This window comes from Anolis sagrei, chromosome 6 (assembly GCF_037176765.1).
Source record: "Anolis sagrei isolate rAnoSag1 chromosome 6, rAnoSag1.mat, whole genome shotgun sequence".
Lineage (NCBI taxonomy): Eukaryota > Metazoa > Chordata > Lepidosauria > Squamata > Dactyloidae > Anolis > Anolis sagrei.
This window is the reverse complement of record NC_090026.1, coordinates 50741065-50761672: the sequence shown is the minus strand read 5'-3', so window position 1 is coordinate 50761672 and position 20608 is coordinate 50741065. Positions and strand designations below refer to the sequence as shown.

Sequence of the window (20608 nt, the reverse complement as noted above, 5' to 3'; positions counted from 1 at the left end):
ACTCAAGCCCCGCAGGATGAATCCAGCTCACCATGTCATTTCATGTGGCCCTCCAGATGCCGGACTACAACTCCTGTATGTTACAGTACATCATAGCAGGATCACGTGTGTTAAAGAAAAACCTTATGATAATTATTATGTACAGCTGGTAATGTAGGTCAGCCAGCATGTTTGGTCCACACCCGATGAGGTATAACTGTATGAATTTTAGAATACAGTTTGGAGAAGCAATACGCTACTCTGAGGAGAAGCAATATGCTGTAATGCTGCTATGCTCTAACAGCAATGCTCTTTATTTATTTAGTATATTTGTCTACCGCCCCTCTCAACCTTCTGGCGACTCGAGGCGGTTTACAAGGCAGAATTCAATGCCACCAAGAACACAATTACAATATAAAACGTCCACATCAGTAAAATCATAACACTATAATAAAACATAATTAAATAAATACTCATTAAAACAATGTCCAGTTCCGTCATGTAGTTGTTCCATTCTTATGTAAATTACTCAGTATTCGCAAATGCCTGCTCAAATAGCCATGTCTTAAGATTCTTCCAAAATGCTAGGAGCAAAGAAGCCGATCTGATCTCCCTAGGAAAGGTGTTCCATAACCGAGGGGCCACCACTGAAAGGCCCTGTCTCTCGTCCCCGCCTGCCGTGCTTATGATGATGGTTGGACCGAGAGCAGGGCCTCTCCAGATGATCTTAAAGTTCTTTGCCATGGTGGAATAGCTATTTACTCAAGGTTTATGTTTTGCTCTCTCATTTGAATGAAGATGAAGAAGCCTTATTCTGTGTTACTGACAAGGAGTGTGGAAGTTCGTTGCACTGTCTGATTTTGTATGCAACACTGCAAGTTTATCTTTATTGCCTCTGCTGATAAGAGTAAAGTTTTTCTGTTCCTTTTTCCTCTTGCCTGTGTGTTTTTTGCATGGGACTTGGCTAAAATTCGCTTCTGCGCAACACTGTAGACATCATGAATACTTGGGATTTGTGATACAGTAACACCTGGAAGACTGCAGTTTGTTCTGTTCAGTCAGAATAATGGGTTTTGAATTTAGATACAAGACTTGTGGATGTAACGTCTGACTTTAAAATGATTTTAACCTTTCTCCAACCTCAGAGCCACAAGTGCTGTTGGACTGGAGTTCCCATTATCCCAAGTCCACATGGCAGATAATCAAAAGTGATGGGAGTTATCATTCAATAAGATCTGGGGACCCAAACTGAGTAAAAACTAAACTGGACCCAAACTGGGTAAAAACTAAAGTGCACTGACCACTTCATTATAGATAGATAGATAGATAGAGAGAGAGAGAGAGAGAGAGAGAGAGAAAAGGCTTGTTTGATTTTAAAAAATGGTTCAAAACTCGTTTTGGATGTAGGGGGTGCTGGTGGTTCAATTCTAAAGTCAATTCTGATTTTCACATTAAAAAATGTTCAAAACTTTTTGAAACTTCTGAGATTTCCGAATCCTTCATGGTTTGAAAGTGTTACTTCCTGTTTCATTGGGTGGTCTTAATTTGAAAGTAGTTGTTATACTCCAGAAAGGGAGGGAATTCTTCCACTCTGGTTTAAAACTTCTTTGGGGGATCCGACTCACTTACTGATTCGTAACAGAAATGGCAGAAAAAGCTTCGGAAGGGCGAAGGGATTTCCGGTTTCCTTAAAAACTTCGAAATCCCTTCAAATGGAAATCTTTCCAAATTTATTCCGAATTGCAAAGATTCTGACCCAACCTAACCATGCCTAATAAATAGATAGACAGATAGATCGACAGACTTCTACATTCACGAATTCTCCATCCATGGATTCAACAGCCCTTTGAGGGCATCCCTAAATCTGATGGGATTGATATCTCAAACCTTTTGGAACCCAACACTGGAAGTAGCCACTTAGGTCTTTCCCTGCTTTCTCACACCCACCTGTAATCAAAAAAGAGCTCTTCACCAGCTTGGATCGCTCTCTTGGCAAAAATCCCAATACGGTGGTCTCCATTCACCATCACCACTGTTTGGGGAATAAGAGATGAGATTGGTTTCTGGCGTGATTACCTGCTCCACATTACCTTCAATTCACAGCCACCCACAACCATCCAAACACATGGTCCTAAGTTCAAAATATTTCCAAGCTACAGAAGAATTCTGAAGTGGACTCAAGGTATCTCTACAGCTGAGACATGCTTTTCTACAAAAGGATAAACAGTGCAGAAACCAGTGACTGTTTAATTCAACTGGTATTTCATCTTCCTTATTTACAACATATTTGAAAGCTGCATGTTTAACAGAAATCCAGGATTCTCACAGGTTCATGACATTCTGCTCAAGCTGCTGGATTTTTCAGCTTCTCTTTGGGCACTCTGTAGGTGACTATTTTACGACATTTATATGCCGCCCCTCTCACCCCGAAGGGGACTCAAAGAGGCTTTCAAGGTATATACATACATTTTTTGTGTTGTGTCAGGAGTGACTCCTGGTGTGAGATACATATACATACAATATATTATATTATTAGCATAGTACAATATCAGTTGTAAATATTGCTATATTATTTACTATACCAATTATATTGTAATATTATTAGTAATATTACATGTAATATAAATATATAATTATAATATCATATTATTATTAGTATTATATTGTATTACATTATAATTTTATAAATATTATATGTATATACAATATATTATATTATATTATTATTAGACTAGCACAGGAGACTACATTCTACCTCCAGCATTATGAGAAAATAGAAAATGGATTATAGTCACAAAATATGGAGTCTTCATTCCATCCAAACTGTCATCCTCCATTCCTTATCCTCAATATACTGGAACCTTATTTCTGTATTTCAAGGACTCATAATGTTGTTCTAGTCCAGCTATGAGAACATTTCTAATCAAGATGTCTGAAATCTATATTTAAACAGCAATGGTTCACCTGATCTATGGAGTGGTTTGGGTTTGAAACAGGAGGACTGACTTGATTCTATTATTTAAATTCATATCTCTGTTTCATCCTCAGAAGCTCATTTATGGGTGGGTGATTCCTTAAAACCAGCACATTGTGCAGTGGATTCTGCTGCTATACTCAAGCTAGGTAGCCTTACCTTTAGCGTAACAGTTGGGATTGACAGAGTGGTTTGCAAAACGGATTTTATTGCCTTTGCGAGTAGCATCCACAACGAAATCTGTCCAGACAGGGAAAGAAGCTAAAGTTTAAACTAACAACAGTAAACCCTAATACAAAGGCTGGATTAGTTTAAGCAAAATGCCCCTTCCAAAACAGATGGGGTTTTTGGATCCTACTGCTCCAGATGTTCCCATGAATGTTGCTTCCCCTCCCACTCCATTATTGTGCCACAGAGCCAAATCTGGAGCTCTGTCTTCTCCTAATGAAGGCACTTATTTTTTTACATTATTTACTAATCTATTGCCAGATCTATATTCCCCTGAACCCATCCCATCTTTCATATAGTGTTATATATGATACATCTCTGTCAGTTCTATATTATTACTTATTCTAGTTTCATCCATGACATATAATTGTCGTAACATATTTTCTAATTGTTTATCCAGTATTTCCTGATAATTTGGTAGTTTGAATTCCCCATTAGTTTTACACACGAAACTAATGAATGGTTTCTATGTATTACCAAATAAATCTTCACTTTATCTTTATGCTAATTTTAGCTTACAAGTTAGCTTTTCCAATAGTGCTTTGGCCCATACTCTATTTAACTAATTGTTTATTGTCAAATTCTCTAATTTTTTCCAAGTTCTGCCTATTTCAAGTCTTGCAACACGTAACACGAGTAATATAAGATTTTATTTACCAAATCCTTATTATTTTCAAATACAGAAATCACTAACGAAGTTCCCCTGAAGTGTATTATTTCATCCCAGAATATTCGTATTTTGTGAAATGTTAGCCACATGTGGCTCCAACCCTCTCCTCCACTTTCTCCATCACAATTTAGAAATTCCATTATTCCATTATTAATTTTATTAATTTTATGTAGTTTAAGTGGATAATCTCTGCACAATTTTCCAATATTTTCTCTAAGCTGTGCTGAAATTTATTTATTTATTTATTTGCTTATTTCCTATATTTATACCCCCCCTCCCCCCCCAAAGGGGGACTCAGGACAGCCTAACAAAAGCGTCATGCAATGCTAGCATCATAAAAACAACCACAGTAAAATCAAAAGATTAAATATTAAAACAATTAAAACAATTAATTAAGACACATCCATTAAAATCGAAATCCAAAAACCATGCTCACATTTTCCAGATTGAGTCCCATTCTCTTCCAATTTGAACCCTAGATCCAATTCCCACACTAATCTCAGTCCATTTAATGTTCCCAATTCTGCTTTTTGAATTATCCAATATATGGTTTGATTGCATTTGCCATTGCAATTTGTGATTCAAATGATGTTAGCTCTGCTTGTTTTCCAATTATATTTATCTGAAATGTATTTGTTAGTAATTATCAATGCAGCCACTTACCATTATTGAGGTTGAAGAGGAAGCTGGACATATACTTGTCATACACTTTCCCACGGCGGTCGGCCTCATCTTGGGAGATGAGCTGGATGAAGGAAGGAAAGCAGATGAAAAAGAGTGATCAAAAAGAGACGAATCAAGCAATGAAAGGGCTTAGCGAGGTGGTGAAAGGGGCAGGTACCTCGAGCCAATAAAGACTGGGCCAGAATGGGAAATGGGAAGTCCACAACAGGCAACTCTTATAACTATCGGTGAGAGGGGGATGTTACAGAGGAACTTAAACTTCCAAAGCTACACTCTGCCTTCCCAACTCACCTCGCCACAGTATTCAGAGATAAACTCATTCTTCTGCACTGCCTCCTTGATGAAGGTCCCCCAACCAGCAACATCGGATGGGGCCAACAACAGGTGCTGTGGGGAGAGAAAGAAAGTGCTTCAGCCTGCACTGCTGAACACTTAGAAAAAGAAAACATATTATAAACCCCTAAGGAGGCGCAGAGTTGGAAGGAAATGGTTTATCCCCCACCACCAACATATAACAGAGTTATAGCAGTTCAGATAAATGTCCGTCATCTATTTATTTTTCAAATGAGAGGACATAACAGCATACATTCATGTCTCACATGTATTCAGAAACACTGTGCACAGAATCTTACTTTAAACACTTAAGTAAAGGCTCCCCCGACATTAAGTCTAGCTGTGTCCAACTTTGGGGAGTGGTGCTCATCTCCATTTCTAAGCCATTGTCCATAGATGCCTCCAAGGTTACATGGCCAGCATGACTGCATGGAGCACTGTATTTTCATTCTCCCTTCACTTTGGCTTCAGTGCTTTCCAATTCGAGACCCAGTTCCCTATAGGATATCTATTTATATATTTACTAGCTCTTTCTCGCTCTTTCCTTCCCTCCCTCTTTTCCTCGTTCCTTCCTTTTTTCTTTCCTTCTCTCTTTCCTCCCTCCCCCCCTTTTCTTTACCTTCTTTCTCTCCTTTCTTCCTTCTCTACCTCTTTCTTTCCTTCTTTCCTTTGCTCTTTGCTTCCATCCTTCCTTCTCTCTTTCCCACCCTCTTTCTCTCCTTTCTTCTCTCCCTCTTTCCTACCTTCCCTTCTCTACCTCTTGCCTGGGCACCGGCAGTAAAGGAGCCTTGCTGCAGCCCTCAGTCTTGCTGGGCAGGGCGTGGGGCAGGCGGGAGGCGCTTTTTGAGGCAGGCCTCGCTCACCCAGCGCTGCCCCTTCTTCTTTCTGTCATGACTGCGGGGCGCCTTCCCTGTTTGGTGGGTGGGCACGCAGGCAGGGTCGTATGGAAGGCGACCTGCGGCTGCGGCAGAAAGAAGGGGCCAATGTGGGTGAGAAGGCCCACCTCGACAAATGCCTCCCACCCCTGCTGGCCCAGCAAGGCTGAGGGCTGCAGAACTCCCTTCTCGTCGGTGCCCAGGCAAGGGAAGGTGAAGCCTGGCGAGCAGCGTCCACACGGAGCAGCCACCCGCACGCCTCTCCCGGGGGAAAAGAAGGAGGAGAGGTCTGTGTTTGGTGGGGCCGACGAAGAGAGGAAGGAGAGTGGGAGGGAGGGAGGGAAAGAAGGAGGGCCCACGCATGGAAAGGGACTCCATGGCAGGGCTTCTCTTCCCTCACAATGGCTGGTGCTTCATTTTTCTCGCGCAACGGGGAGAGGGGCTTTTGTGCATGCTCGGTAAGGCATTTTTCTTTTTGGGGAGTTTTAAGTTATTTCCCCTTTATTTTTTATGTTTTTTTTGTTTGAAAGACATAGATTGGATTATAATGTGTTTTGCTGCCAAATTTGGTGTCATTCTGTCCAGTGGTTTTTGAGTTCTGTTAATCCCACAAACGAACATTACATTTTTATTTATATAGATTTTTCCTTTTAGTGATATAATATTGGAGCATACAGTAGGCTAAATATTCATACCATTTTTATTTCACATTTTTCTTATTCTTTCTATCCCAACACAAGCATTGCTTGTGCTGCTCCTATCACAGATGTTATATATATTGTCAATTTTTATTACCTTTCCCTCCATTTTCACGGTAAAAAACAGTTTATTATTTTATTATTTTAGCCCAGATATTTTTTCCATTTCAGTCTTTATTTTCCTATAAACTTACGTACCTTGTCACATTCACAAACTTTGTACAGCCTTCAGACTCAAGCGCTCTCCCTGCTCACCCATTGCATGATACGACCTAATTTTTTTGCACATACCTTCTTGAGACCTCGTTGGATGCTGCAGTTTTTGCACGGGACCACCTTGGAGTCCCAGTGTTCTGCGGCTCCACATGTCAGGCAGAGGTCCGGGTCACATTCACGCACAGCCAGGTAGCACGGGCATTGCTTGGTGTTACATTGGGTCTTACACCTACAGCCTGGGAATCGGTTTTGACCTTGTTGAAGAAACAGACACACTTTAAAAAAAGGACTGCCTTGAATGTGATTGAGAAAAATAGAACTAACCCACCTAAGGAGGAAGTGCCCTCCTTTGCTAGAAAGCCATATTATAAAGTATGTAAAATCTGGCCCAGTGCCTTGTTCCTTACAGTCAGGATTGCACTGGCAGAACTTTTCGCAGAAATTCTGGGTCATGATGCAAGGGCAAGAGTTGTCACAAGGGTGGTCTGGGTGGTCACAGGGCTGGTAGTTGTACACTTGAGTGGATGAATTGTCTACCAAAAGAGGATGGTGAAAAAACTGTGAGCCAACTATCACGAAAGTTCAGTTCTGCAAAATAGCGCAGGCCACAGACATCAGCAGATGGCAGGCTGCCCCACATGCAAAGGGCCTTGCCAAGCTTTAGCCAGAGCTGGAATGTGGCAGAAAGCAACGCCAGCTTGGATGACTGAAGTGACTCTTTCAAAATACCAGATGTAGGCAATCATGGTTTTTTTCATCTAGGACAGTGTTTCTCAACTTGGGGGTTGAGACCCCTGGGGTGGTCACAAGGGGGTGTCAGAGAGGTCATCAAAGACTATCAGAAAACATAGTATTTTCTGTTGGTCATGGGGGTAGTGTGTGGGAAGTTTGGCGCAATTCTCTCCTTGGTGGAGTTCAGAATGCTCTTTGATTGGAGGTGAACTATAAATCCCAGCAACTACAACTCCCAGAGGTCTATTTTGCCCAAACTCCACCAGTGTTCACATTTGGGCATATTGCACATTCATACCAAGTTTGGTCTAGATCCATCGTTGTTTGAGTCCACAATGCTCTCTGGAAATAGGTGAACCACAACTCCCAAACTCAAGGTCACTTCCCACCAGACACTCCCAGTGTTGGTCATGAGGGTTCTGTGTGCCAGGTTTGGTTCAATTTATCGTTGGTGGAGTTCAGAATACTCTTTGATTGTAGGTTAACTATAAATCCCAGCAACTACAACTCCCAAATGACAAAATAAATCCACCCTAACCGATCAGTACTTAAATTGGCCTTGTTGGGTATTTGCGCCAAATTTCGTCCAGTGAATGAAAATGCATCCTGAATGTCAGTTATTTACATTAGGATTCATAGTTAAAGGTAAAAGTTTCCCCCTGACATTAAGTCCAGTCGTGTCCGACTCTGGGGGTTGGTGCTCATCTCCATTTCTAAGCCGAAGAGCCGGTGTTGTCCATAGACACCTCCAAAATCATGTGGCCAACATGACTGCATGGAGCGCTGTTACCTACCTGCTAGAGTGGTACCTATTGATCTACTCACATTTGCATGTTTTTGAACTGCTAGGTTGGCAGAAGCTGGGGCTGACAGCGGGAGCTGACGCCGCTCCCCAGATTCGAACCTGCGACCTTTCAATCAACAAGTTCAGCAGCTTAGCACTTAAACCCACTGCGCAAAATTACAGTAATGAAGTAGCAATGAAAACAATGTATGGTTGGGGGTCACCACAATATGAGGAACTGTACATGAGGTCATGACATTAGGAAGGTTGAGAAACACTGATCTAGGGTTTTGATTTTTATCATTTAGTACTATGAAAGAATACGTGTTCAGGTTTCAACAGTACTACAGACATCTTGGTTGCATATCAGAAGAATCATTGCATTGTCAGCTGCTTGCAACACCCCAATAGTTTCTCAATCAGTTAGACTAACAGGGCTAGCAGCTGGGAACTGCTAATCTGACACACATGACACTCCTACTCTCCAGATGGATGTGGCCAAAAGGGGAGCCTGGACATTGTGCTGAGAGGACACAGTTTACCTTTTTTAAGCTGGATCTTCCTACAATGAGCAGCCCAGAGCCTTTATTGGAGAGAGGAAGAGAGGAAGAAAATAATGTCTCTGTTTTAATCTTGAAAACACATTCTTGTGAATCCCAAACGTTTGGGAATCTCACTTCTTAGCCCCTTTGCCAGATCCTTCTTACACCAGAAGAGAAATTAGAAAAAGGGGGATAGTATGCTCAGAAGTAGTAATTTATTCTCACTCAATAACATTCAGTGAAAGACAGGTAGGCAGTCACTAAACAAGTTACTGCTAATCCTTTACCTTAAGATGTGCAGAACAGCAGAGTGGAAAACAACTGGGATTGCTTTTGTTTTAGGCAGTCATGTCTCATCTAGGATGAGTTTGAAGTACACTATGGAAGGACACATATTCCTCTCCTGTCTTGACTGCAGAACCTGATCACTCTTAATAAGGCTTAACATTAGGGGTAGCGTAGCATAGGTGCTACGCTACCCCTAATGTTAAGCCTTATTAAGAGTGATCAGGTTCTGTAGTCAAGACAGGTGTGGAATATGTGTCCTCCCATAGTGTACTTCAAACCCCATCAACCCCATCCAGGACAACTAATGGTAGGGACTATGGAACTATAGTGTTCCCTCACTGATTGCGGTGGTTCCGTTCCACTACCCCCCACAATAAGTGAAAATCCACGAAGTAGGGACGCCATATTAATTTTAATATTTACACATTATTTTATATATTTTATATATTATTTTCTTACTCGCGCTTCCTTACCCACCTTCCAGCCCATCCCAATGGTACCTGCCTGCCTCCCTAGTCTCCGCAGACCTCTGCAGAGCCTCTGGAGCAACGAAGGCAGCAGCAGGTCAGGGAGGCAGGCTGCCGCACTTACGGGGTCTGTGGAGGCCAGGGAGGCAGGCCTTCCCTGCCGTGCCTCAGGCCACCGCACATCTGGGGTCTGTGGAGGCCAGGGAGGGAGGGCTTCCCCGCCGTGCCTCAGGCCACCGTACTTCCGGGGTCTGTGGATGCAGGGGAGGCAGGCCTTCCCCGCCGCACCTCAGGCTGCCACACCTCCATGGTCTGTGGATGCCAGGGAGGCAGACCTTCCCCACCGCGCCTCAGGCTGCCGCACCTCTGGGGTCTGTGGAGGCCGGGAAGGCCATGCCTCAGGCCGCGGCACTTCCGGGGTCTGTGGAGGCCAGAGAGGTAGGCCTTCTCCACCACGCCTCAGGCCACCGCACTTCCGGTGTCCCTGGTCTCCACTGGATGTTAATATTTTATATTGATATTTTTTAAAACCCTCAAAACAGCAAGTCCACTAAAAGCAAACCGCAAATTAGCGAGGGAACACTGTACTGTAGTCCAACAACATATGACTGATACAAAGACATTACTTGTATAATACAACTTCTCATATGCCTCCCACTAGTCATGTCCCTCTGGCCACATACCTGTGCTTCCTCTTCTTTTTTTGGGAGGGATTCAAGAGTTCATTGGCTGGCAGCTTTGTTATCAAGGACTCCTTGACTGCAAACTGAAAGACCTGACAGAAGAGAAATGCACCTCAGAAGAGCTGATCTAAGGCTGAAGAAATGCCCATCATTTGTGAGCCCATCCTCCCAAAAATGAGGGGCCATACCTGCTTGCATGTTTTGGTTCCCAGGAGTCGAGCAATTGAGCAGAAGTTATTGAAGTAAGTCCCATGGAAGACGCGGAAAAGGGACTCTTCAGCCCCTGTCCACTCAACAGGCTCCATGGGCATGTCCGACATAAAGGGCTGTGAAGTGGCGGGGCTCAACTTTGGCTTGGTCGGGGTCTGGCAACGTGAGTTTGCCTCTGGCACAAGAGAAAAAAGGCAAAGATTGGGAAAGCATGCTCTTAAAAAGGTGAGGCCTCACAGTTATGACCTGCGACATGAATCAAATCACATGTGCCTGCTTCCAAAGCTGGCCCTAGTAAAAGGAAGCATTCAGTTAAAGACATTAACTTTGGACTTGAGCCAGAGCGCTGAAAACAGATTTGGGGACTAATAATAATAATAATAATAATAATAATAATAATAATAATACTTTATTTATACCCTGCTCCATCTCAACCAGGGAACCCGGTGCAGCTTACATGAGGCCATGCCCATCAATACAGTAGACACAATATAATGCAAAAACATAGCAGCAACAAAAAATTACATAAAATGCAAAACCAACATAATAAACGACACAGCAATATAAAATTAAACATTGAAAACACAGAAGACTTCACTAAGCAAGGCGAAATTGAAGGATAAAATTTTTAAACACTGGGAGATAGGACAAAATAAGTTATAATGAGGAGGATCCGGGAATGAGGAGGATTTAATTGTACGAACCATAAAATAAAGTGCTTCTAAGGACATTTTGTGCAGAATTTGGTCAGGGAGTATCTTACATTCAATCACTGAAGGCACATTGGAATAGCCAGGTTTTCAGATTCCTCCTGAAGATGGCCAGCGTGGGGGCTTGCCTAATATCTCTGGGGAGTGAGTTCCAGAGCCGGGGGGCCACCACAGAAAAGGTCTTCTCTCTTGTCCCTGCAAGTCGCATTTGCAATGCGGGTGGGAGCGAGAGAAGAGCCTCTCCAGATCGGAGAGGTCGTGTGGGTTCGTAGATGGAAATGCGGTTGCGCAGGTAGGTGGGTCCCAAACCGTTCAACCATTCAGGGCAGGCATGTAGCCGGGGGGGGGGGGGGGGGGCCTTGGGGGCTTCAGCCCCCCCCCCTCCAAAATTTTTGATGGTGGTCTGCGAGAAGGCCTTACTGGTACATTATTTAAACTGTTATGTTTATTCATATCATGATCTGATCACCATGCTCAATATATCCCATATGCATGGGGGTATTGGGGTAACGATACAAAAGGTTTGCTAGGGTAGACCCTCTTTCACTCAGACTCAGCCCCCCCCCCAAAACAAAATCCTGGCTACGCCCCTGATTCAGGGCTTTGTAGGTCAAGACCTGCACCTTGAATTGGGCCCGGAAAATAAACAGCAGCCAATGGAGCTCCTTAAACAGGAGGGTTGGCCACTCTCTGTAATTCGCACCAGTTAATAATCTGGCTGCCACCCGTTGGACCAATTGGAATTTCCGGGCTGTCTTCAAGGCACAATGCTCTGGCACAATGAAGCTATGGATAAACATGGTGAAAAAGCAGACAGGTTTTCTATGGACCAGCCAACTTGTCAACTTATGAAAGCACAGGTATTTTCCAAGTGGAAGCTGGTTTCTGCTACTTTGCCATCTTTGCTTCCCACAAGGCAATGGGACACACAGTTTCACATACCGGAAGAACTAGAGGCCCAGTCATTGCCTGTATCTTTGTCACTGTCCCCTTCTTTTGTTTCGTTGCTCGTGGAAGCTGATGCATTAGAGGAGGAGGAGGGGGCGTTGAGTGGAGGGTGTTTGCGTCGACGTCGTCCAGAGCACTTTGATCGTGGGTTGTGTAGTATAGCAAATTCCTTGGCTCCCTCCTATAATTAAAAGACAGTTAAAAATACACACAGAAACAGGATCCACCAGACAGACAACTGGATGAAAACAAAACCAATACAAGAAGAATAATGGAAGAACGAAAGCAGGCAGCTTTGGGTCACTGAGAACGGAAATTACCTTCACAACTATCTGCTTCTTAGAGCTAATATTCTACTTTTCTACAGATTTTTACCACCTATCTTTCCAAAGTAGGACACCACAACAAATCTGGTAAGTGTTGAAGGTGCTGAGTAAGTCTTTTAATGGCTTGTTATTGCTCTTATAACATTAACGAGTGCACTAATCCCTTTGGAATATTTCTAAATATTCTGAGCATGATGGATCTCAATCCAAACAGCCTGTAAGTGCCCTGGCTACATAACTCTCTACTAACTTACCAACCACAAAAAGCAGTCTGGCCCACAGGGTTCCATTTCAATCTTAGTCTCTCTGTTTTTCCGCTTGTAAACATTGGGCGTAGCATGGAAGGCTAAAAAACAGGAAAGTTTTTGTTGTTGTTGTTAGAATAAGAAACTTTTACAACAACTTAAGGTTCTATTCCTAAATATAAGCTTCCCTCCCATTTTCTGAAGGGCACCCCTCAAACTACCACAGCAACAGATCTTTCTATTACTGCAACTCTGTTAAAATGGGTAACCACACCCAGGTTTAAACAAACTTTGATCTACGAGGATTGAATGAAAAGTAATGCCTACACCTTTGTAACTCAACAGATGGCAGTACTAGTATGCGGCAGGTACTGGCTTGTTCAGTAGACTCTCCTCTACAGTTCCATTCTGGCGGGAAGCCTTAGCATTGAATGGTTGTGTTGGTAAAGTGCGAAGTATGGAACCCTGTGCAGACCGTCAATGTGACTTAAGCAATGTGCAGTCACTGAATTCTTGACAGCAGAATGTGTCACCCCAAAGGAGATTCATCAGAGAATGGAAGCTGTTTATGGTGATGGTGTTGATGTGAGTACTGTGCGTTGTTGGGCGAGTAAGTTTAAAGATGTTGAGGTGGGAACATCTGACTTGAGTGACAAACAAAGAGTTTGACGTCCTGTGACAGCAACCACCAAGTTTCACTAGAAAAAGCTTGACAGATTTATTCAGGACGATCGTTGTAACACTCAGAGAGAAATTTCAAGGATAATCAGCATTTCAGAAGAATGTGTGGGTTACATTATTGCTTTGCTTGGCTATCAGAAGATCTGTGTGTTGCACCTCAGAGTAGATTCACCTTGCTGAAAACACCAAACTGCACACAGCCAGAAATTTTTATAGTTTATTTTATAGTTTATTAAAAAAAAGGTAAAAAGTTCTTAAAAGCAAAGGTAAATGTTCCAAAAGATCAATACAAAATAGCACTTTGAAGCTTAATCCAAAAAGGCACCAGCAAAGCAAAATCCCAAGAGAACATGACAACATCCTGAAAACATGAACACCAGAATTGCAAGATAATCCAGACAAGCAAAGGCAAGCTTCTTGGTTAAACGAAAAGTTGCTTTGACAAAGGTTTGGTCCCAAACACACTGCTTAATACCCTTTGCAAAACATGAAGGTGTTTCTTTGGTCTCTGACCTCCTTCCTGTTAGCTATTCTCACACTCCTTCAAACTCTGAATTCCAAACTGTCAGCCCGATCTAAGGCTCCCATTTCGTCAAAGTCAGTCTGCTCGTTAGTGTCAGCCTGTTTCCCTTCTTGCTCATTATCAGGCTCAGGCTGATTGACTCCTTCTCTGAGTCAATCTGCACCTGCACCTGGTTATTTTCAGTATCAACAATCTCATTCCTTGCTGTGGGAAACTGCACTTCTTCACTGTCTATAACTGGGACATTTTGAACCAGACTGTGAACCTGAGGCCCATCATCTTCATCAGAGACACTCTGTGATTCCAGCTGAGTCACAACACTGTGCACGATGGGTAGACTGAGAGAACTGTGAGATGCCGGTTACGGAAACAGAGTGTCAACTTCTTCCATGACGGCTTCAGAAAACGTGTTCATTGTTGGCAGAAATGTATCCAATTGTCTCGTGATTATGTGGAAATGTGAATAGTGGTAGTTAAAGAGCACATTCTAAGGATCACTTCTGTGCCTGATTTATTAAAATATTCCCATCCAAACCCAAGTAACAAAAATGGAGTCATTACTTTTCATTCAACCCTCATAGCACCACAGTAACATGACATGGTGGTAGAATGGGAAGACTGTTAAGAATGGATATCAATCCTTCCAAAGAACTGAAGGAATTGCTTTTGTATTTCTTGCACGCCTAACTGGTCTTGCAATATTTTATTATTCATAAAACAAACTGAGGCAGTTTGTTTGATGTGACTATTAAGGCTGAAATGGAAGTTATAACTGAATATTTTTATATGGCTGCTTAATTTAAAAAATCGTGATGTATGTCTCCTACATTGCTTTACATTTCTTGGGTCTAAATTTCAGTGATTGGTAGGTAAAATAAACCGGCAGACAGACAAGAAGAGGGAAATGTCAATAATGCTTCATTCAATTCCTAAATTGGCGAGCATGCATTTAAAAGAGCAAGAGCACGATTCCATTAGACCAGGGCTTCTTAAACTGTGGGTCCCGACCTCAAATTAAGTCTTCTCAGCTCAATGTTAGGGGTCCCGAAAAATCTGACAACACTAAAGTTTTTCTGAACGTCACCTAGTGACATTTTTAGACATTTACATGACTGAGATTAAGATCTGCCCCCTCCCTCCTGACCTTCCGGAAGAAGCTCAAATTCTGGTTGTGGGATCAAGCGTTTGCAGAATACACTGACTTGCTGGGGAAGATAATGTTTTTAGTGGACTGTAATGGATTGATTTGGATGACTATGTGAACCGGCAAACTTTTTAAATGTATATTTAGAACTGTTTTAATTTATGCTAATTGTATTTTATGCTATGTTATTATATTATATCGGCATTAAATAGTGCCTGTTGGTAGCCATCCTGAGTCCCTCTTCGGAGGTTGAGAAGGACGGGATAGAAATGTTCCAAATGAATAAATAAATAAATAAATAAATCTGTTGTGCAGTCTTTACAGTGGACTCTGCAGAAGATGTTTCAGCTGTACTTCACAAAAAGGAAAATCAGCCTGTTTAGCAAGCTGTAATGAATCCCTTACCTTAGCTGGCCACCTAAAGCCTAAAGGGAGTGGGCCTGGCGAAGCCACTGCATCCATTTTAGAAAAGGGAGACAGGGAGAAACAATCTTAGTTTAGGTTTGCCTTGAGGGGGCGTGTTCAAGTCTAGGGAAAATAAGGAGGCTAGGAGTGGTTAGAAAGATGGGGGCGGAGCCCAAGTGGTTTAGAGGAAAAATAGTGTCTTTTATACTGAGGCTTGAAGTCCCAGTTTAGTTAGTTGGAGTTTGGAACTGATAGAGAAGGGTTGGTGTTAGTGAGAGCGAGTTTGGGTTTGAAGAAGAAGATTGGGTCAGTCTTTTGTGTTGTATTCAGAATAGCTATTGAGTAGATAGCTAGAATACTGTTTTGTGGAGCAGTACCCCATTAGTGGTCTGTTCAATTCCTAAGGAAGTCTAGTTCAGGGTTTTTGGCTAGATTCCTAAGGGGCATTTTTGGAGGTTACTTTCAGAGATTCATTTCCTGAAGTAATTTTCTGTGGTGGAACTTTGAAGACTTGTAACCCAGAAGTTTTTAAGATTTTCACTCTAACGCAGCCACAAGCTTTTTATGCCAGTATTTTACTGAAACCATTAAGCATTTGTACCTGATTATTTCAAGCCTGTTCAATAAACGTTCTTGTTATTTTTATCAACTTATACCAGCCTCAGTGTGAATACCTTTGTGGTCAAAGTATTACTAAAAGCCAGCTTCACAGCAGCCTCTAAGAAACTATAGTGGCACAGTGTGTGTTACAGAAAAAACTCGCAATATTACCTCAGCCTAAACTAATATATGAAATGGTGGCAGCGGAATTCGTTTGAAGAAGCATTTAAAGTCTCTCAGTTCCAGTAGTTCCCAGTTCCTAGCATTTAAATATACAGTTGGTTCAGCAACCAGACTCCCTCTACCTTTTGTGAGCTTCATAATTTTGGCAGAGCAGCGTTTGGGATTATTTTATATATATTTCCCCATTAAAAAAATAATTAAAATCTTCTCTCGCTGCATTATTATATTTTAGATGAGCAGCGGTGTTTTGTTATACAAGCTTTGCAAATGTTGATTTATTATTAGCAAATGCTTAGTTTTTATACGTGAACATTTTCCAGGCAGAAAGGGGTTATGAATCGAAAAGTTTAAGAAGCTCTGTACTAGACAACAGCTACCTGATCAGACAATATTTGCGTAGTTCTTTAAGGAATGTTTTCCAAGAACAGACAAAACAAACAGGCTGCAGTTTTGCCCAACGTCCCCTTATAAGCTGGAATCATATTGAGAACTTACGGTGTAGGAAGCAGTCATACTTGAAGCAACGCTTGCAAAAAAGTGTGTGGAAGGAGTGTAGGGCCTGCTCACGCTGAACAGATTTGGCAAATGGTCCATCAATGTTTGGTGTGCATTCAGGAGGGAGCACATTTGGATCAGATTCTTCTGTCAGCTCCCTATATCTGTGGGGAGCCAAGAGAAAAGTCACACAGTGGCTTTTGAATTCACGCAATCACTGAGAAGACAGTTCAGAATCAGACAGGTGAACAACGTTTATACTGTGTCTATACTTGGAATAAAAGCCATCATGGTGTGTGAGAGCATGTACAAATATGTGTGTTTGTGTTGAGGTTTTTTTTTAACAAATACAGAGATAGAGGTTACTTCCTGGGCTGCAGGTTAGAAGCGGGGGGGGGGGGGGGCACTCAAGTGAAAAGGAACTGCCTAGGAATGAAACTGAACACTTTTCATGGGAGTACTAGGAATCTGAACAAACTTAATCACAATGAGAAATTGTGGAATCACAGTATCAGAATAGGCAGACTCCAAGAGGTCATCAATTCCAACCTTCTGCTATGAGCCACAACTACTGGGTGTTCAACACAGATGTATGGCAGAAAGTTGTTTACAGAGCGTGTTGCCCAAGATGAAACAATAAAAAGCCAAAGTTCATATATAAGGGAAATACCATCATGACATAAGGAGCACCAACCTTCTTATGGAAGAAACCTGCATGCAAACTGATTAATCTGTGTGTAACTATTGTCGAAAGCAATGTCCAAAATTAGCTACTCAACTAGCATATTCTGGCTTCAGAGCCTCAGAATGTATAGACCAGATTATGTTGACTAACATTAGGAAATAAACAAGTTTTGTGGTATATAATCCTCACCTCTCTTTCATATCATCTGGAAAGCCATTCTCAGGGAACATGGATGAAAGTGCAGTAAAGATCATGTCATTTGGAAAGTGCTTCTTGGAACATTTCTTGTTGCCTGTATTAAATTAAAAAAGGAAAATAAGATGGAAATTTCTTCAAATTACTCTACTTAATTCTCTTCTCTGAATTAGTGGGATTGTTCTAGAACCGTGGTCCTCAAACTGTGCACCCTGGCACCCCAAAACGTTTAGTGCCACTGAGACATTTTTAAAAAAATCACTTCCTGGAAGCAGCCAGACCAAGAGACAAGCTTCATGGTGGTGGCTTGCTTACAGCCGCTTTTTCAGCAGTATCTCCTATTCCCAGGCTCAGTGTAGCTGAAATGCTATAAACACAGAGACTCTGCATTTCGGCTAAAGGGAAATGTGTGAATGTCCTGCACCCATAGTGAAGCGGAGTACCGACTGTGAAAAGGAGTAATGGTTAAACTGCAGCAATTTAAAAAATTCTAAAGTCTGTGGAAGAGGAAACCTTATCTTCAACAAAGGGAGCTTGGGAATAGTGATGGTAAAGCTCAATTTCTTTTTTAAAGAATTTTTATTAAATTATACATATACATAAAAAGGAAAAGAAGAGAAAAATATACATCAACTTTGGTTTAAGTTTACAAAGAAAGTGGGAGAACATTGAGTTATAGGATGGTAGGAAATTTAAGAGATCAATAAAAAAAGAGAAAAAAATAAAAATAAAAATATTGTTTGACTTCCATTCTGTGTTTTCGCCTATAATATATATCAGCTTATTTAGTTTGAATTTGTCTCTTCTCATTTCCCTCTGAGGACTCCTTTTCACTCATATGTCTAAAAAGGGGCAATGAAAAATATTTCAAATAAACATCCCAGAGGATAGTCTTATTTGTCCTATTGACTCTTCTCATTTAAGTAATTTTCGAATGATGACCAATTTGTCCAGGAACATTTTTTTTCAAATTTTGTTATATAGTGATTGGGATTAACATCCAGATATTAATACACTGATTTGTATGGTCTAATCTGGAAGAAAGAGGAGGGGGGGGGGGGTTGGTGGTGTTCGACTGCAGTAATTTTAGGGTTTGTAAACCATTCTTCAGTTCTAAGTCTGGGAGGAAGGAGGGATATACTGTATATACTAGTGTATAAATTGGCTTCCTATATAAGTTGAAGGCAGGTTTTCAGGCTATAATTGTGGACTTTGATATAACCCATGAATAAATCAAGGGACATTTCTCAGAGAGGGGAAAGCGCAATGCTTCATTGGAGGTGGGGGCTCGGGTCTTATTTCTCTCCCTAAGCTTTCAAAAAGGCAGAATTGGAAAAGATACTGAAACAATAAGGGAACCTTGAACCAGGATTTGGGAACCCGTCCTCTAGAGGACAATATGTAGTAGCTGTTCAAAGTAAATATATGGTTTAATCAGTACCAGACAATAAACCACCTTCTATGACAGAAGAATGTCAATGGCGTCTACAAAGGAAAGCCCAAAAGGTTCCTTCTATAAATTCTCCTGTAAGAATTAAGAAGTATACTATGTGGGTATATTAGGTGGACAAGACTTCAAGTATCAATGTTATCACAGTTAGTCACATCCTCATTTCCTAAACCTAAATGCAAACCGAAATGTATTTCGGCTGTTTAATCCACAATTTCTGTACATGGAAAAGGAACACGTTCAAAATCTTATACACAAAAATATTTATGTCTGAACTTTGCATGGCAAATATTTCCAAAAACCTGTTCAATGTGGAAATGACTGAATAGAATTATAGCAAAATATACTACTATGATTACCATCCTTTTCATTCCCAGAGCAATGGCACTATCACAAGTGAAATTTTTTTACAAAAACACTTGACTACAATGGCTTCCTTGTCCAGATATTTCAGATAAGATATATGAAAAAGTAGATGGAAAGATGAGGCAATGAAAAGGTTGTGCACCTAAATAAATATATTCTCCAGTCGGTACAGTAAGCTCTGTGTTGTCAAAGGCTTTCATGGCCGGAATCACTGTGTTGCTGTGAATTTTCCAGGCTATATGGCCATGCTCCAGAAGCATTCCCTCCTGACATTTCACCCACATCTATAGCAGGCATCCTCAGAGGTTGTGAAGTCTTTTGGAAACTAGGCAAGTGAGGTTTATATATCTGTGGAATGTCCAGGGTGGCAGAAAGAACTCTTATCCGCTTGAAGCAAGTGTGAATTTTGCAATTGGCCACCTTGATTAGCATTTATTTATTTATTTACTACATTTATATGCCGCCTCTCTCAGCCCGCAGGCAACTCAGGGCGGTTTAGAGTCAGTATCAAAGACATAAAAATGCAATTGAAAACAGTTAATTTAAGTACAAAACCAAGTAAAATGGCCTTGCAGCTCCAAAGCCTGGCTGGTTGCTGCCTGGAGGAATTCTTTGTTGCGAGGTGTTAGCTGGCCCAGACTGGAATACCCGTTTTTTGAGTGTTGCTATTTACTGTCCTGATTTTAGAGCTTACAGTAAGCTCTGCTTTTTAAAAATATTTATGGTGGGAAAGGATATGATCCCGCTCTCCAAATTCCTAAGGTACATAAACATGCGACTTACAGGGAGCAGTCAATCCCCCGTTTAAGGAGCTCCATTGGCTGCCGTTCATCTTCCGGTCCCAATTCAAGGTGCAGTTTCTTACCTACAAAGCCCTGAATGGTTTGGGACCCGCTTACCTGTGCGACCGCATTTCTGTGTACGAACCCACACAATCTCTTCAATCATCTGGAGAGGCCCTGCTCGCGCTCCGGCCTCCCTCGCAGGTACGATTGGTGAAGACAAGGGAGAGGGCCTTCTCAGTGGTGGCCCCTCGACTCTGGAACTCGCTTCCAGAGGATATCAGGCATGCCCCAACATTGGCAGTCTTTAGAAGGAGCCTGAAAATGTGTCTTTTGCAGTGTGCCTTCCCGGAATAAAGAAATAATTCCCAGCAATATGTCCTCAGAATGCACTTTAACTATTGGATTGCATTGGACTGCGCCCCTCCCTTTGTTAAAACCTTCCTACCATATCTTACGTTGTTCATACCCAATGTTTATTTTTAAATTTTTAAACTATTTCATTTG

The 20608-nt window shown here is 41.7% G+C and overlaps 1 protein-coding gene across 2 annotated transcripts in view; it reads right to left on the bottom strand.

Moving 5' to 3' along the window:
* The window catches only part of EZH1 (enhancer of zeste 1 polycomb repressive complex 2 subunit), a 38503-nt gene that overhangs the window by 5156 nt on the left and 12739 nt on the right, over positions 1 to 20608 (bottom strand). The window contains exons 7-19 of one of the 2 annotated variants that reach the window (XM_060781281.2): positions 17498 to 17600; positions 16624 to 16787; positions 12602 to 12693; positions 12016 to 12202; positions 10342 to 10538; positions 10154 to 10245; positions 8716 to 8756; positions 7065 to 7190; positions 6733 to 6911; positions 4827 to 4922; positions 4515 to 4596; positions 3113 to 3193; positions 1927 to 2011 (exon numbers count right to left, since the gene is read on the bottom strand). In XM_060781281.2, coding sequence (XP_060637264.2) covers positions 1927 to 2011; positions 3113 to 3193; positions 4515 to 4596; positions 4827 to 4922; positions 6733 to 6911; positions 7065 to 7190; positions 8716 to 8756; positions 10154 to 10245; positions 10342 to 10538; positions 12016 to 12202; positions 12602 to 12693; positions 16624 to 16787; positions 17498 to 17600 — 1525 coding nt within the window. The remainder of the gene's footprint in view (positions 1 to 1926; positions 2012 to 3112; positions 3194 to 4514; positions 4597 to 4826; positions 4923 to 6732; positions 6912 to 7064; positions 7191 to 8715; positions 8757 to 10153; positions 10246 to 10341; positions 10539 to 12015; positions 12203 to 12601; positions 12694 to 16623; positions 16788 to 17497; positions 17601 to 20608) is intronic. The other variant, XM_060781282.2, reaches the window with a different exon arrangement.